We start from the raw sequence: 16,562 nt of genomic DNA, 5'->3' as shown, positions 1-16,562 counted from the left end.
TACAATTGATTATTTGCTCACTTTAATTATTTGATTTTGTCTTCCAGAAACATTCTATATGTGTATCCACAGCGGTTGAATTTTTCAAATCGACTTTTATCTGCAAGAAATATCACAATAAAAATACAGTTTATGTGTGGAGAAGATGCTAAGAGTGCTTTGCCGGTAAACCTTGTTTATTTACAAAGATTTTCTACTTTCTAATATTAAACCACCTAGCCCTACTCCCAGGGGCGTAACTAGGAAAGACTGGGCCCCATAGAAAATGCTTGATTGGGGCCCCCCAGGTGCCACACGCAGCCCCCCTTATAGATAGTGCCCCCTGCGGGTAGTGCCATACAGCCCCCCCTGTATATAGCGCTATACAGCTCCCACGGTATATAGAGCCACACAGCCCCTCTCCCTTGTATATAGTGCCACACAGCCCCCCTTAGTAGATAGTGCCACACACAGACACCTGAGGATTGCTCCACACACAGCCCCCAGTAGATGGAGCCACAGCCCTCCCCTTGTAAATAGTGTCACAGCCCCCCCTTAGTAGTGCCACACAGCTCCCCCATGTGTATAGTGCCACACAGCCCCCCTTGTGTATAGCGCCACACAGCCCCCTCAAGTAGTACAAGGCAATGGCGCATCCGAAAAAGTTGGGGGGATGTCAATCAAACATGGAAAGGTGGGTTTGGAGGCAGGACTATGTGACTCTTTAAGATAGCGGCACCGCCCCATGACCCTTCAACGAGTAGTTAGCATATAGTGTGTGGCATTTTAAAAGTTGATTTTAATGATTTTGCTGCATCTGAAAAAAACATACATTTGGAAATATTGTCAGGTCATGTATTACCGCATGGTGGAGGTTCAAGGAGTTAAAACTACCATACCGGTTCCCATGGAATATACAATGAATTTAAAACTATTCCATCTGCCCTGCAATTTTGTTATTATAAATATAGCCTGTATAATTACAGCTCCAGAACCAAGCTCTAACATATATACAGCACCAGAACCAAGCTCAGTACATATATACAGCACCAAAACCAACCTCAGTACATAAATACAGCACTAGAACCAAGCTCAGTACATATATACAGCCCCAGAACCAAGCTCAGTACATAAATACAGTACCAGAACCAAGCTCAGTACATATATACAATACCATGAGCAAGGTCAGTACATGAATACAGCTCCAGAACCAAGCTCAGTACATAAATACAGCACCAGAACCAAGCTCAGTACATAAATACAGCCCCAGAACCAAGCTCAATACATATATACAGCACCAGAACAAAGCTCAATACATGAATACAGCACCAGAACAAAGCTCAATACATAAATACAGCCCCAGAAACAAGCTTAGTACATATATACAGTGTCAGAACCAAGATCAGTACATCTATACAACACCAGAACAAATACAGTTTAATTTAATGCAACCCCTGCCGTATAGGTTTGTACGGCATAAAACTACACCTCCCAGCATGGTCCGAACAATGGTAAGGATATGCTGGGAGATGCTGTTTCACAAAAAAAATCATACCACCCATCATCTCACTGCGGATCATACAGTGACTACAGTACTGATTAGAGGCAGAATATACATTTACATTAAGTGACTCACCGGTGAAGTCTCAGATTCTAGTTCTTTTCTTCTCCCACCGGTCCAGACCTCTATGATGGATTTATCCCGGCCACGACCCATTTCTGCAGTTTTTCGCTCATGTCTTCAGCTTCTCACTTTAAATCATTTCTGCACCTATAAATAAAGATAAAATTCGCCATACACTGCACCTCTAATTATAATAGCGCCATACGCTGTGTCCCACACACACACACACTGTGCCCCCTGTAGATAGTGCCCCCATAGAGCCTATGTATATAATGCCCTACATGGAAGCCCCTGTAGATAGTGCCTACATATGGACTCCAGAGCTGCAAGGCAATAGTGCTAACCACTGAGCCACCGTGCTGCCGTACATATAGCTTCCCCTATAGATGGTGCTCCACATATAGCCCACCTCTGTAGATGGTGCCTCACATATAGCCCACCGCTTTAGACAGTGCCCTACATATAGCCCACCTGTAGATAGTGCCCCACAGGCATCCCACCCCTGTATATAGTGTCCCACATATAGCCCACCCCTGTAGATAGTTCCCTACATATAGCTCCCCCTGTATATAGTGCCCCACATCCCCACATATAGACCCCCTGTAGATAGAGCCCCCACTGTAGATAATGCCACTCCGTTTTAGTAGAAAAAATAAATAACTTTAAATACTCACCCTGATCCCGTTCCCGCGCTGTCCGGTGGCAATGCAGATCTGCTCTCTTCTGATTTTGCCCCGCCAATCAGCGTCATTGTAAGGTGCTGAATGGTAGGGCATGGAACGCAGACGCAGGTAAAATTACTGCAAGAGGGGGTGGCTGTCGCTAGCACCGGGGCCCCATCCTCCTTGGGTACCGTCTCCACTTTCCACTTGCACTACTTTTTTATTAATTTTCCCATTGAGTAGTTCTCTCGCTGACATAAGCAATGCTAATAAGATGTGCTGTGGTGGCCATGTACCCCTGTCTAAATCCTTTTTTGCTGTAACCACAGATGACTTTCATTTCACCTGCTCTTCAGCTAGACAAGCTATACTAAAAATAATTGTTAGAAGTTTTATCTATGATGATGCCACTTAAAAAGCCCACCCTAGGTACATTCTACATGTGTCCATCTGGCTGGTATACACGGTATACTTTTTTTTTTTTTTTTATTTAATATGGCACACGCTGTTCCATCCAGTTGGACCCTTCAATAAAAGTATATAGTGCAACATACGTCACACGCACAGGATATTTTTTTTATCGCTTTTCATGACTTTATACGTTAAACAGATACAATAATAGTCTATAGGTGAAGGATTCTGTGACGAATGTCTAGAAATGTCATCCGTCACCCATAAGCTTTAATGGAATTTGTTTAATACATATATTATATGGACAAAAGTATTGGGACACACCTCATAACCCCTTCAGGACACAGCCTGTTTTGGCCTTAAAGACTAAGCCGATTTTTTTCAAATCTGATGTGTCACTTTATGTAACGATTCTGAGATTCTTTTCTCGTGACATATTGTTCTTTACGTTAGTGAAAAACTGTGGTCGGTAAATTCAATATTTATTTGTGAAAAACACCAAAATTGAAAGAAAGTTTGCAAAAATTAGCGCTATTCTAAATTTAAATGTATCTGCTTGTAAAACACAAAGTAATACCACACAAAATAGCTACTATTTCACATATCCCATGTCTACTTTATGTTGGCATCGTTTTTTTGAACGTTCTTTTCTTTTTCTAGGACGTTACAAGGCTTAGATCTTTAGCAGCGATTTCTCACATATTCAAGAAAATTTCAAAAGGCTATTTTTTCAGGGACCAGTTCAGTTGTGAAGTGGCTTTGAGGGGTCCATACAATACAAACCCCCATAAATCACTCCATTTTAAAAACTGCACCCCTCAAAGTATTCAAAACAGCATTAAGAAAGTTTCTTAACCCTTTAGTCATTTCACAAGAATTAAAGCAAAGTAGGGGTGACCTTACAGGACCAAATCAGTGGAAACCCCCAAAAGTGACCCATTTGGGAAACTACACCCCTTAAGGAATTTATCTAGGGGTATAGTGAGCATTTTGACACCACAGGATTTTTGCCGAATTTAGTGGAATTTGGCCATGAAATTGAAAAGCTACATTTTTTAGATTAAAACGTGGACATTTTAAATTTTTACAAGGAATAAAGGAGAAAAAGCACCCCAACATTTGAGAATAGATTTCTCCCGATTGCGGCAATACCCCATAAGTCGTCGTAAACTGCTGTTAGGACACACTGCAGGGCTCAAAATGGAAGGAGAGCCATTTGGAGCTCAAATTTAACTGGAATGGTTTTCAAGTGCCATGTCACATTTCAAAAGCCCCTGCGGGGCCAAAACAGTAGGGGCCCCACCAAAAGTGACCCCAGTTGGGGAAACGACACACTTTAAGGAATCTATCTAGTGGTATAGTGAGCATTCAGACCCTACAGATATTTTGCAGAATTGATTGGAATTAGGCCGTAAAAAAAAATTATATCAAATTTTTTTTTCACTAAAAAGTTGCATTTTTTCATTTTCACAATGATAAAAGGAGGAAAAGCCACCCATTTGTAAAGCAATTTCTCCCGACTATGGCATTACCCCACATGTGGTCATACACTGCTATTTGGACACACACAGCAAGGCTCTAAGGGGAAGGAGCGCAATTGTATTATTTGGAGATTTAAAAAAATTTGTTTTCTGACACCATGTTGCATTGTGCTAAGGTACCAGTACATTGGAAAGCCCTGAAAAATTACCCCATTTTGGAAACAACATCCCTGAAGAAATTGATCTAGCGGTATTGTGAGCATTTTGACCCCACAAGTGTTTTGGAGAAATTAGTGCACATTGGATGGTGCAGATTGAAAATTGCCATTTGTCCCCTCATGTGCCATTTTAGTTACCAATATTTTGTGCCCAGCTTGTGCTACTAGAGACACACACCCCTTTAAATTGTTAAGCGGGTTCTCCAAAGCACAGTAATACCCCATATGTGGTCATAAACTGCTGTTTGGGCACATTGTCAGGCTCAGAAGGACTGCCATTTGGCTTTTGGAGCGTAGGATTTTGCTTGGTAGTAGTTTTTGTTTGGGGTTTTACTGGTATTTCAGCTTATAATGTGGGGGCATATGTAAGCTGGGCGGAGTGCATCAGGGTATATGTAAGCTGGGCAGAGTGCATCAGGGTATATGTGAGCTGGGCGGAGTGCATCAGGGTATATGTAAGCTGGGCGGAGTGCATCAGGGTATATGTAAGCTGGCCGGAGTACATCAGGGTATTTGTAAGCTGGGCGGAGTACATCAGGGTATATGCAAGCTGGGCGGAGTACATCAGGGTATATGCAAGCTGGGCGGAGTACATCAGGGTATATGCAAGCTGGGCGGAGTACATCGGGGTGTAATAGGATGATGTAATAATGGGGCGAATGAATAAAAAAATTAATAATCCATGGATTGGTTTGGTACGCTTTGAACCAATCCTTTATGCACAGGCCGGGTTTTTAGGGTATTATACCGAATATCTGCGCTCCAGTATTGCCTAGTCTTTGACTTCTTCACTAGCCCTATAAGCAGCACAAGGCCCTAAAGTTTCCTCATCTCCGCTGCATCTACTGGGTCCACCTGTGGGGTCCAGCAAATGACAATGTGGGTTTTTTAGTGAAAACTATTGGAGGACTTGTTTGATGTGTGACGAACTGTAGTTTTTGTGGGTACCATTTTGGAGTACCTGCGACTTTTTGTTAATTTTTTATTACTTCTTCTCTGACACAAGGTGACCATAAAAAGAAATTCTGTCATTGTTTTATTTTAATTTTTTTTTTTTTTTACGGTGTTTGTGTGGTAAAAATAACGTGATATTTTTATAGTTCAGGCCGTGTTTTTTTTTAATCACTTATAAAGGACTTGATCAGGGAAACAGGCCGATTTTTATTGTTTTTATTACCTAAAACTCTTTATTTTGTTTTTCTTTAAACATTTTTTTTCACTTTTTTTCACTTCACTTTTTTTTTTCTTACATGTACATGGGGACTTGAAGATCTGATCTTCTGATCCCCTATACAATATACTGCACTACTTGTGCACTACTTGTGTAGTGCAGTGTATTGTAACTGTGATTTTTCATCTTAGGTCCTAATAGGCTTCTGTACCTGGTCAACCTGGAAGCCGTTGGTAGGCTTCCTGATTGCCATAGCAACCATCGGCACCCGCAATCTCTCATGGGGGGGGCTGGTGGGGTACAGAGAGAGCCCACTCCCTCTGTCAACCACTTCAATGCAGCGGATGCCATTGACCGCCGCATTGAAGGGGTTAATCGTCGGTAACTGCCATCGCCGCCGTTGCAGCGGGATGTCAGCTGTATATTACAGCTGACACCCGCTGAAGATGAAGCGAGCATAGCCCCTGTGCCCGCTTCATCTGCAGGATTTGTCTGGTACGTCAGATTGCGGTAAGCGACTTGTTATACCGATGTACCAGACCCGTCATTTTGCAGGAAGGGGTTAATAATTAAATTCAAGTGCCTACTAAGACGCTAGCCATGCATTCTGGCATTACAAACATTTGTGAAAGAAATTCGTATAGGCATCCGTCACAGCCTACGTTTAACGTCTACGTCAGGAGTTTTTTAATGTTTGCATTAAATGTAGGCAAAAAACGAAATGGGAATAAGCGCTTATACATACAGTGCAATCCTGAGATCAATCATCTTCAATGTTCAATAGAAACACTATTTACCTTTCCACAGCTACAGTCTTCTCAGCATTCTGTTACAATGTCATTTTGAAGTACTGGTATTTTCTATATTAATAATATAGTATCTTCGGCTCAGTCATAATAATAAGTTATTACAATCTCTACATATACTTATAGGTTATGAAAAAATGTTCGTTGCAATTTTACATTTCTGGTGCCTAAGGCATTGGGACATGAACTCACTTGCAGCATACAGGAGGTTAGCATGAGATAGTACAGTGAGTTTACTTTATACAGTATACAGATATATTTCACTATATACTATTTTTTAGCATTGTGGTTAAAAGAAGCCCACAACTGAACAATAGTAAATAATATGCATTCATGAGCAATTGTTAATCGATACCCATGCAATCTTCTTATATTGGATTAATCTCTTATCCTTTTTATTCCCATAATGCATCTTATCTTCCTAAAATTTGTTAAAGACCAAACCATTGCTGCCATCTGCTACAAAGTGATCAGTTTGGGACATAGGGCTGTTCTTGGCGATCCCAAGTATGATTGTGTGATCGTTGATGTAAATTCTTTAGCCAAAAATAGATTTCAAACAGGGAGATAAAATGTTTTAAGACGGGCTAGTAATGGGCAGATTTACTACTGTGTCTGGGTCTAGAAAATGCACCAAATTGTAATGCAAATTGGTGCAGTTTGTTGCAATTTTGATGTTTGCAACTCAGTAGATGCTTTTAAAAAGTGCTGCCAAAATGGTGTGGCTATGCGGAAAAGGGGTGTAACTTGACACTACGGGGCGTGACTTAAATACACCCCAAAAATAAAAACTGGCAAATTCTGTCGCAAAATAAGCCAAAACAAAAGTGTAAGGGCCTGTTCACATCAGCGTTGCCCTTCCGTTGAGGGGTTCCATCGGAGGTTTCCGTCTGGTAACCTCTTAACGGAAAGGCAAACGGAAACCTTCGCTTCCGTTTGCATCACCATTGATCTCAATGGTGACAGAAACTTTGCTAACGGTTTCCGCTTGTTACCGTTGTGAACGGGTTCCGTTGTTTTGACTGAATAAATAGCACAGTCGACTGTGCTATGGATTTAGTTAAAACAATGGCTGATGCCGTTGGTTGATTGTGCTCTTCTCCGTGTCCTTGTCACGTGAATATCTTGTCATTTTAATGTTCAACAACGAAACCATATGATATGAGAATCACATATTTTGGCTATATTTACCTTTCTCAATCAAAGAGCCCGGCCTCTCGCAACCCCCCGAGCGGCTGATTACGTCAGGAGAAGTTGTTGTTGGCTATATTTTTTCCCTACAGTGGCCTCTGCAGGGAAAATGTAGTATTACCTGCGTGCCACTTAGATCAATGGCCAACCAAGAAATACATGGGTGGCTCGAGTTTGCCTGAGCGAGAGCTGCTGTTTGTTAGGAGCTTTCTAATCTGGCTCTATGACGTCCATATGCCCTAATAGAGCAGAAAAACAGTGGTTGTCTTCGTCAGACAACCCCTTTAAGTATTGAATGGCTAATATCCATACAAACACTGATTATTTCCGATTTGTATGTTATGATATTGTACATTGACCATATCTGTGAAAATTAGACTACTACAGTCTGTCATGTTCTGAAGTTTCTTTTACAATGTAGGTGATTTTTGGGAAGTCCAATGGTCCAGAATTCCTGGAGGAAGTGTGTACAGCTGTCACATATCACAACAAGTAGGTGGAAGTTGTGTTGTACTTATTTATTGCTGTACTGTCCGGCTGTTTCATGACCGAGGAAATAATAGGTTTTTAAAATGTTTTACAACATTTATGCAGAAGTTTACGAGCTTTGCTATATAAAGAGGGGCTTGACTTGTTAAAGAATATAATTAGGGGTACTTGTCTACCTCCAAAGCACCTGTCAAAACATAAACGTTACTATGTGGAATGAAAAAACTAATAGGTAAATTAGATCGTAAAAGCCTATTGCGGGGACCTATGAGTGATTACATGGTCTGCGGAGCACTGAGGAATATGTTGGTGAAAAACAAGCAATGGAAAGGAAGTAATTATATTAGATGTATAAATTGTACTGTGTGTTATATTATTATGTAAACTGCAGTTTATGAATTCAGTTATTTGATTCCAGGGCCCCTGATTTCTATGAAGAAGTTAAAATTAAACTACCTGCAAAGCTAACAGAAAAGCATCACCTTCTGTTTACGTTTTACCATATTAGCTGCCAGCAGAAACTTGGCACTTCAGTAGAAACTGTCCTTGGATATTCCGTAAGTGACAATGGCCTAAAAAGCTTCCCCATATACACTTTTTCTAAACAATCAGTTTTATTACGTTTCATTTTATGTGTTCTATACATTCATTTGTGCTTCTTCCTTAGTGGTTACCAATCTTGATGAATGATCGGCTACAAACTGGATATTACTGCCTCCCTGTGGCAACTGAAAAGCTGCCGGCAAATTACTCCATGCATTCTCCAGAGGTAATATAAGACGTTCTCCAGAGCAAGCGTCAGGCTTTCAGGTTTCACACTAGATGGAGATTTCAGTTATTTATACATTTTGTGCCAACGGTACCAAGCCTATAGTTGCAGATGGTTTGTCAGAATGTGGAGATCAGAACTGGGACTGTCCTGTAGCGCAGTGGCTGGTTGTGGTAGATAGATAAACTACTATGTACAGGCAAATGAGTTTAATAGTTTTATATGGATTAGAAAATAATATCCAGTACTTTCATTTCCAGCAGGATTCTTTGTGCTTTGGAAATTATTGTCCTCTATTCTAAGACACTATGTAAAGTTACCTTTCTGGCACTGTTTTATGTTATCATATATTAAGAAGGTGCAGGACCTGAAATAAGGTCTTACTGGCTCCAAAATTTGCACCTTGTAGTAGGTTCTTCAGTCAAAACTATTTGACTGCAGTATCATGTACTTAAAGGGAGCAATCCCTTCAGCCAGCATACTTGTTACCATTGCAAACTACAGGAGGCGATAGCTGTTCCAAGCGGGTTGCCGCAGTAGCAATTAACTCCGATATCTAAACATGATCACACTCTGATAAAATAGGTTTTAATAGAAAACTTCTTTAGTCAATATATTGCAAGTAATCTAAATGTCAGGTTAATTCCGATTCATCCAGCCCTGCGCGATACGACACCCCTATTCTGTCTTCACAGCCACATCCAATCTGTATACAATGGAAAGATAGGCAAAGCAAAAGGGAACCTAGGAGCCATTATGGTATGGAGTCCATTGCCTACAAACCAACAACTGCGAATGTTCCACCATGGTCCATTCTCTGTGGCTGTGTAATTCCTTGTTGTGTTCAGGTGAGCACAGCATGTGGCTAAAGTATTAAGATGAAATGGCAGATTTCCAGGCAAAAACTAAACAGCATTTTTTTTTGCCTGTTTAGGGTAAAACTTCCAATTCCAAAAAGCCTTGTATACTTGTGGTGCAGCAATGTTGATCGGAATAGGAGCTGTACAGCAATGCTCCCTTACTGATTCTGGGTGTCTTGGAGACGAGAAGTAGAGTGGCTTTATACTAGAAGTGTTATATCACCTTTCATAAGGTTCATCAATGTACAATACCTCCGACATGCTATGAACACCTAAGGCTTAGCAAATTGGTGTGTTTCCCAGGACGCCAATAAACTGCATATGCAAATTTTTGCACTTTGCAGTACATTAACAAAAAACATATACTGTAGCTTGACTCTTTGTGGTTATATATTTTTTCGGGCCTGTTCACATCAGCAGTGCCCTTCCGTTGAGGGGTTCCATCTGAGGTTTCCGTCAGGTGAACCCCTCAACGGAAATGCAAACGGAAACCTTAGCTTCCGTTTCCCTCACCATTGATCTCAATTGTGTAGGAAACGTTGTTAATGGTTTCCGTTGGTCACCTTGTGGCAGGGTTCCATTGTTTTGACGGAATCAATAGTGCACTGGGAAACCTCAAACAGAACCCCTCAAAGGAAGGGCAGCGCTGATGTGAACAGACCCTAAGGCTATGTTCACACTGAGTTTTTTTTACGAGTTTTTTGATGCGGAAACCGCGCCAACAAACTAGTCAAAAACGGCCCGAAAAATGCCTCCCATTGATTTCAATAGGAGGCGGAGGCGACATGCCCTATCTTCGGGCGTTTACTCCTCTGACCTCCCATTGACTTCAATGGGAGGCAGAGAAAGTGTATTTCGTAGCGTTTTATGCCCGCGGCGCTCAATGGCCGCAGGCGAAAAACGCCTCGAAAATCGGCGCGCAGGGAGAGGAAAATCTGCCTCAAGCTTCCAAACTGAATTTTGAGGCAGAAATTCCGCCTTCAAAAAACTCTGTGTGAACATAGCCTTACTGTGATTTATGTGTAAAGTATCTAATCTGATGCAAACATTTCCTGTATAGTTTAAAAGCCTAGAAAACAATTCAGTCATTTTTGTAGCTTAACTGACGATCAGCTGAACCCAGGGTAGCCTACCTACAGAAACCCCTGGTGATAAGCTGAGTTCAAAAGGGAAAGATACCGTTCCTTAAACCTTTCCCTTTCCAGGAAATGCTGTATTAAATGAGGCATTTAAATAAATGGACTAGTTTGTAATACATGATTATGCTGAGTCCACCAGTAGCTCCATAGCAAAGTATCCTCGTGATTACGTACATATATACACTAGTAGAACATATGAGCAGTCACACCGTTTGAACATTCTGACGGAAGGCAGATTTTGCATAAAGTCCGACACCACTTCATTGTCCATGGGCTCAAAATAATCACCAAATTGTCCATTGGATCTGGAGATGTACACCTCCTCTGCGCATGCCCTGCACTGTACACATATGCACCGATACTCAAACAGCGCCAAGGGCCATAGAAAATGCGGCCATTTCAGTACATATTATAGATAGACAGATATGAGAGAGAGAGAGATATGAGAGAGAGACGAATATGAGAGACGCATATGAGAGAGAGACACATATGAGAGGGAGACACATATGAGAGGGAGACACATATGAGAGGGAGACACATATGAGAGGGAGACACATATGAGAGGGAGACACATATGAGAGAGAGAGACATATGAGAGAGAGAGACATATGAGAGAGAGAGAGACATATGAGAGAGAGAGAGACATATGAGAGAGAGAGAGACATATGAGAGAGAGAGAGACATATGAGAGAGAGAGAGACATATGAGAGAGAGAGACATATGAGAGAGAGATATGAGAGAGAGAGAGAGAGAGATATGAGAGAGAGAGAGATATGAGAGCGAGCGAGAGATATGAGAGCGAGCGAGAGATATGAGAGCGAGCGAGAGATATGAGAGCGAGCGAGAGATATGAGAGCGAGCGAGAGATATGAGAGCGAGCGAGAGATATGAGAGCGAGCGAGAGATATGAGAGCGAGCGAGAGATATGAGAGCGAGCGAGAGATATGAGAGCGAGCGAGAGATATGAGAGATATGAGAGCGAGAGAGAGATATGAGAGCGAGAGAGAGATATGAGAGCGAGAGAGAGATATGAGAGCGAGAGAGAGATATGAGAGCGAGAGAGAGATATGAGAGCGAGAGAGAGATATGAGAGCGAGAGAGAGATGAGATATGAGAGCGAGCGAGAGATAGATGCAGAGTATTGTATATTGTTACGTTTTGGGGGGGGGGGGATTTTAAGCAATTTTTTTCTAAATAAATTGCTGATCTGTATAAAAAGCCTTTTTAAAAAAAGTTAATTTTTCCACATATATGCTGATCGTTTACCTGACATTATATAAGTCATTATTTCAAATGTATTTGTATTGTTTGTAATGTTTACAGAAATTACCAGCACCACCAACACCTATTAAATGGGTGGAAGGGCACAAGGGAGTGTTTAACGTGGAAGTGCAGGCCCTGTCTTCAGTTCACACCCAGGTATTATGTCTGTAATATGAAAACATTGCGCACCAGAATGGCTCCCTCTGTCTCATTACTGTAGCCTTGTAAAAAAAAAAAAAAAAACTTTTTGTTATCGATTTGGTAGCTCTGTAATTTCAAAGATGTCTCATATACACCAGTCACCTCAATAGTTGAAGATAAAAACGGGATACTCCAACATATTTGTCTTAATCCGCACAGTATTTATTTGTACATAGAGAGGTGAGCCTATGCTTTCATGATGTCGCAACGATGCTGATGGTTTCTGACTGGACCTTAAGACCTTATTCACAAGAGCATTCGATTTGCATCTGCAAAAAACTGGCCTTTTTTCAAGCATATGACTGTCCGTGTTTCGTCAGTGTGGTTTCCGCCTGTCATCCGTTTTTCTTTGCCGTTTTTCTCCTCTGCGAGAACTTCCTGGTTTTGGTTTTTTTATTCTCAGCATTTCTTTAACAACTGATGGGTGAAAAACGGACAGTACATGGATGTCGTCTGTGTGCTGTCTGTGCTTTTCACGCACTCATAGACTTCAATCAGCGAGTCCGATCCGCAAAAACAGACTAGAATAGGACATGCTGTGAGTTTCACATAACAGACACACACTCTGTGTAAAAACACGGATGTGTGTATAGCCCCATAGCATTGAATTGGTCAGTGTGCTGTCCGTTATTTACACGGACGCTGACGGGAAATACGCTTGTGTGAATAAGGCCTTGTGCGTATTCTATTTCTATTTACAGGACAACCACTTGGAGAAATTCCTCACTCTCTGCCATGCACTGGAAGGTCCTGTGAGTTTTCCAATCCGAGTCTTGGATCAGAAGATTGCAGAAAACTCCTTAGAACATGAACTTAAACTTAGCATCATTCAGTTAAATTCCTCCAGACTAGAACCATTGGTACTTTTCCTCCATCTAGTCTTGGACAAACTTTTTCATCTTACTGTGCAACCTATGGTGATTGGAGGGCAAGCTGGTAAGTGTACTGTACTACTAAAATTTTTAGAAAATACACTTCTAGGACTTAGTTGTTGTGTACTGGACAACCCCTTCTAGGAATGAAGCTGCCCTAGTGCACGTCCAGACTTTCTACCCACCAGCAATCAATTACACTGAATGGTCACTTTATTAGAGATACCCGTCTAGTAGCACGTTGGACCTCCTTTTGTCTTTATACGTCGTGGCATAGATTCCACTAGGTGTTGAAATCACTCTGCAGGAATATTGGCCCATGCGGACAGGAAAGCTTCTCACAGTTGCCGCTCAAGTGTCCTCCTGGCCATAGGATAAACCGCTATCTTAAAGGGATGAACTTGGTCGGCCACAATGCTTAGGTAACCCTACTGCTCAAACGTCTGTCCACGGGTATCAAAGGACCCAGGGTGGGCCAAGAAACCATTCCCCACACCATAACTCCATCTCCCCAGCCTGAACCATTGACACCTCACACAAAGGGTATATAGATTCATGCAGCTTGCGCCACATTCTGACCTGCCCCGTGTCACACAAGTCTGGATTTATTTGACCAGGTGATGTTTTTCCACTGCTCATTGATCCAATTTTTGCGCTCTTTTGCCCACTGCCTTTCTATTTCCCTTAGACCACAATGGCACTCGAATTGGTCGTCTGCTTTTATAGCCCTTCCCTTCTAAGGCACGCCGAGCTGTGCGCTCAGTCCTGTTAGTTGCAGCACCAGCGTTGCATTTGACTGCGATTTGCTTGACTGTACATTGCCTATTTGTCACAAAGATTCTTGACATCCTCCTCTGATCCCTTTCGTTGACGAGTTGTTGACGTCCACAGGATCCCCTTTCGCTGTATGTTTTTTCTCTATCACACCATTCTCTGTATATTCTCGACACCGTTGCACAAGAAAACCCACGAGGTTGGCAGTGTTGAAACACTGGCCCCGGCTAGTCTAGCACAGATCACCATGCCTCATTCAAAGGCGCTCAGATCGCTCGATTTTCCCATTCTAATGTGTATCTACACTAAAACCGATCCACTGAAAACTCGCTTACTTGTTTATATGCTCCACTCCGGGGTCACATGTCTACCTTCCATACAGGAAAGCGCCACTCGTGAAAGGGCAGGTGTCTGTAATAAATTCAGTGTATATCGCCAGGGAAAACTGCACGTGCCTGGTGTAGGGAGAAATGTAGTATTACATTCAAATGATTTCACTCATCTGCACAATGGCTCATAGAGGGCGACAATGTAGGATGTTTGTAATGTGTTTATTACCTTTTTTAATCATTATTTAGTTTGATATTATTCTTTGTAGTGGAAACTATCAACAAGCAGGTTAGCAGCTGCAGAATGAATCTTTTATAACTTTATTTTCATCCTTAATATGATTGTCTTCTGATGCGATCGCTTTCTATAACCATCATTGTTCCTCCACCAGCCTTAAATATATGAAACGTTTTCCCAAAAAAGTACCAAGCATTTTTTTATATTTAGATCCTCTGTAACTAAACAGCAATGAAACTCAAGATGCATTTCATCCTTAGGTCAGCAGATGGCAGCACTGAACTTCATGATTAAAATCAATTTCTCATCTCTTTGCAGCCACCTTTTCCCAATTTACCTTTGAATCCGTGGTTTCCATAGTGAGTAGCCTTCATAACAGTAAAGACCTCCGCAAGGACCAGCATGGAAGAAATTGCTTACTGGCATCATATGTGTATTACGTATTCCAACTTCCTGATGTCCAGAAGGACATGTTTATAGCAGGTACTGTTTTACCACTACGTCCTCTATCATGATGACCGTTTTCTTACTGCTCTGCTAAAGGTTTTTTCTATCTATCTATCTATCTATCTATCTATCTATCTATCTATCTATCTCATATCTATCACATATCTATCACATATCTATCCATCTATCACATATCTATCCATCTATCTATCTATCTATCTATCTATTTCATATCTCTCTATCTATCTATCTATCTATCTATCTATCACATATCTATCTCATATCTATCTATCTATCTATCTATCTATCTATCTATCTATCTATCTATCTATCTATCTATCTATCTATCTATCTATCTATCTATCTTCTATCTATCTATCTCATATCTATCTATCTCATATCTATCTCATATCTATCTATCTCATATCTCTATCTATCTATCTATCTATCTATCTATCTATCTATCTATCTATCTATCTATCTATCTATCTATCTATCTATCTATCTATCTATCTATCTATCTATCTATCTATCTATCTATCTATCTATCTATCTATCTCTATCTATCTAATACCTATCCAATATCTATCTATCTATCTATCTATCTCATATCTATCTCTCATATCTATCTATCTATCTCATATCTATCTATCTATCTATCTATCTCATATCTATCTATCTATCTATCTCATATCTATCTATCTATCTATCTATCTATCTATCTATCTATCTATCTATCTATCTCATATCTATCTCATATCTATCTATCTATCTATCTCATATCTATCTCATATCTATCTATCTATCTATCTCATATCTATCTATCTATCTATCTATCTATCTCATATCTATCTATCTATCTATCTATCTATCTATCTATCTATCTATCTATCTATCTTTTCATTTTATAGGTGCAAATTTGGCAGATGTACGTTACAACACAGTTGGCCGAACCTCTGCTGCTACTGTTGGCTCTAAACTGGTACAGTCCAGAACAATGAGCTCGAGTAATCCAGATATTGCCGGGATGCAGAGTGCAGATGAAGAGGTCAAAAGCATCATGTCCAAGGTGAGACTTGCACGTCATGACCTATTCATTTTGCAGGTTTTATCATTTACTAGCATTACCTACTTAAAAATAGCTTTATCTTCTTAAAATATTCCAATGCGGAGGTAATGTGATGAGCTATTAAGCAACTGCTTTATATCGATTTATAGTTGGTCTATCGTATCAAGCATAGGCCATAGAATGCCATAGTTTATGTAGCCATGCAGGAGACTGATCCTTACAGGATGTAAACCTGTTATTAGTCCAACAGTGAGCGGTATATACAAAGTAACACAGGCATACTAAATCTAAAGCAACATCGAGATGCTACAACTGTCATATAAGTGCTGAAAGTAGCTTGTTCGTCTGTTTTTGGATCAAAGTTAGCCAAACTAAGTTTGAGTGGCAGCGGTTTATTGCTGGAGAGATAATAGTCGGCTCACTAATGTGTATGAGCAGCTTTATAACATGACTCCGGTAAAGTATAACCAGAGATACCCATCTGTGGATATATCTGTATAGTGAGCCATACTAATTAGAGTAAAATTGAATGAATTCGCTGATTCTGGTGGGATCAGACGACAATCTAA

The 16,562-nt window shown here is 40.8% G+C and overlaps 1 protein-coding gene across 2 annotated transcripts in view; it reads left to right on the top strand.

Annotated features, from left to right (window-relative positions):
• Nucleotides 1-16,562, top strand: part of DOCK8 (dedicator of cytokinesis 8) — a 175,138-nt gene that overhangs the window by 91,009 nt on the left and 67,567 nt on the right. For both annotated transcript variants that reach the window (XM_075827721.1, XM_075827730.1), the window contains 8 exons: nucleotides 48-165; nucleotides 7,965-8,035; nucleotides 8,451-8,589; nucleotides 8,700-8,801; nucleotides 12,124-12,219; nucleotides 12,966-13,200; nucleotides 14,796-14,960; nucleotides 15,836-15,993. In XM_075827721.1, the coding sequence (XP_075683836.1) occupies nucleotides 48-165; nucleotides 7,965-8,035; nucleotides 8,451-8,589; nucleotides 8,700-8,801; nucleotides 12,124-12,219; nucleotides 12,966-13,200; nucleotides 14,796-14,960; nucleotides 15,836-15,993 (1,084 nt within the window). The remainder of the gene's footprint in view (nucleotides 1-47; nucleotides 166-7,964; nucleotides 8,036-8,450; nucleotides 8,590-8,699; nucleotides 8,802-12,123; nucleotides 12,220-12,965; nucleotides 13,201-14,795; nucleotides 14,961-15,835; nucleotides 15,994-16,562) is intronic.

This window comes from Rhinoderma darwinii, chromosome 1 (assembly GCF_050947455.1).
Source record: "Rhinoderma darwinii isolate aRhiDar2 chromosome 1, aRhiDar2.hap1, whole genome shotgun sequence".
Classification (NCBI taxonomy): Eukaryota; Metazoa; Chordata; class Amphibia; order Anura; family Rhinodermatidae; genus Rhinoderma; species Rhinoderma darwinii.
This window is presented reverse-complemented; position numbering and strand designations above follow the sequence as displayed.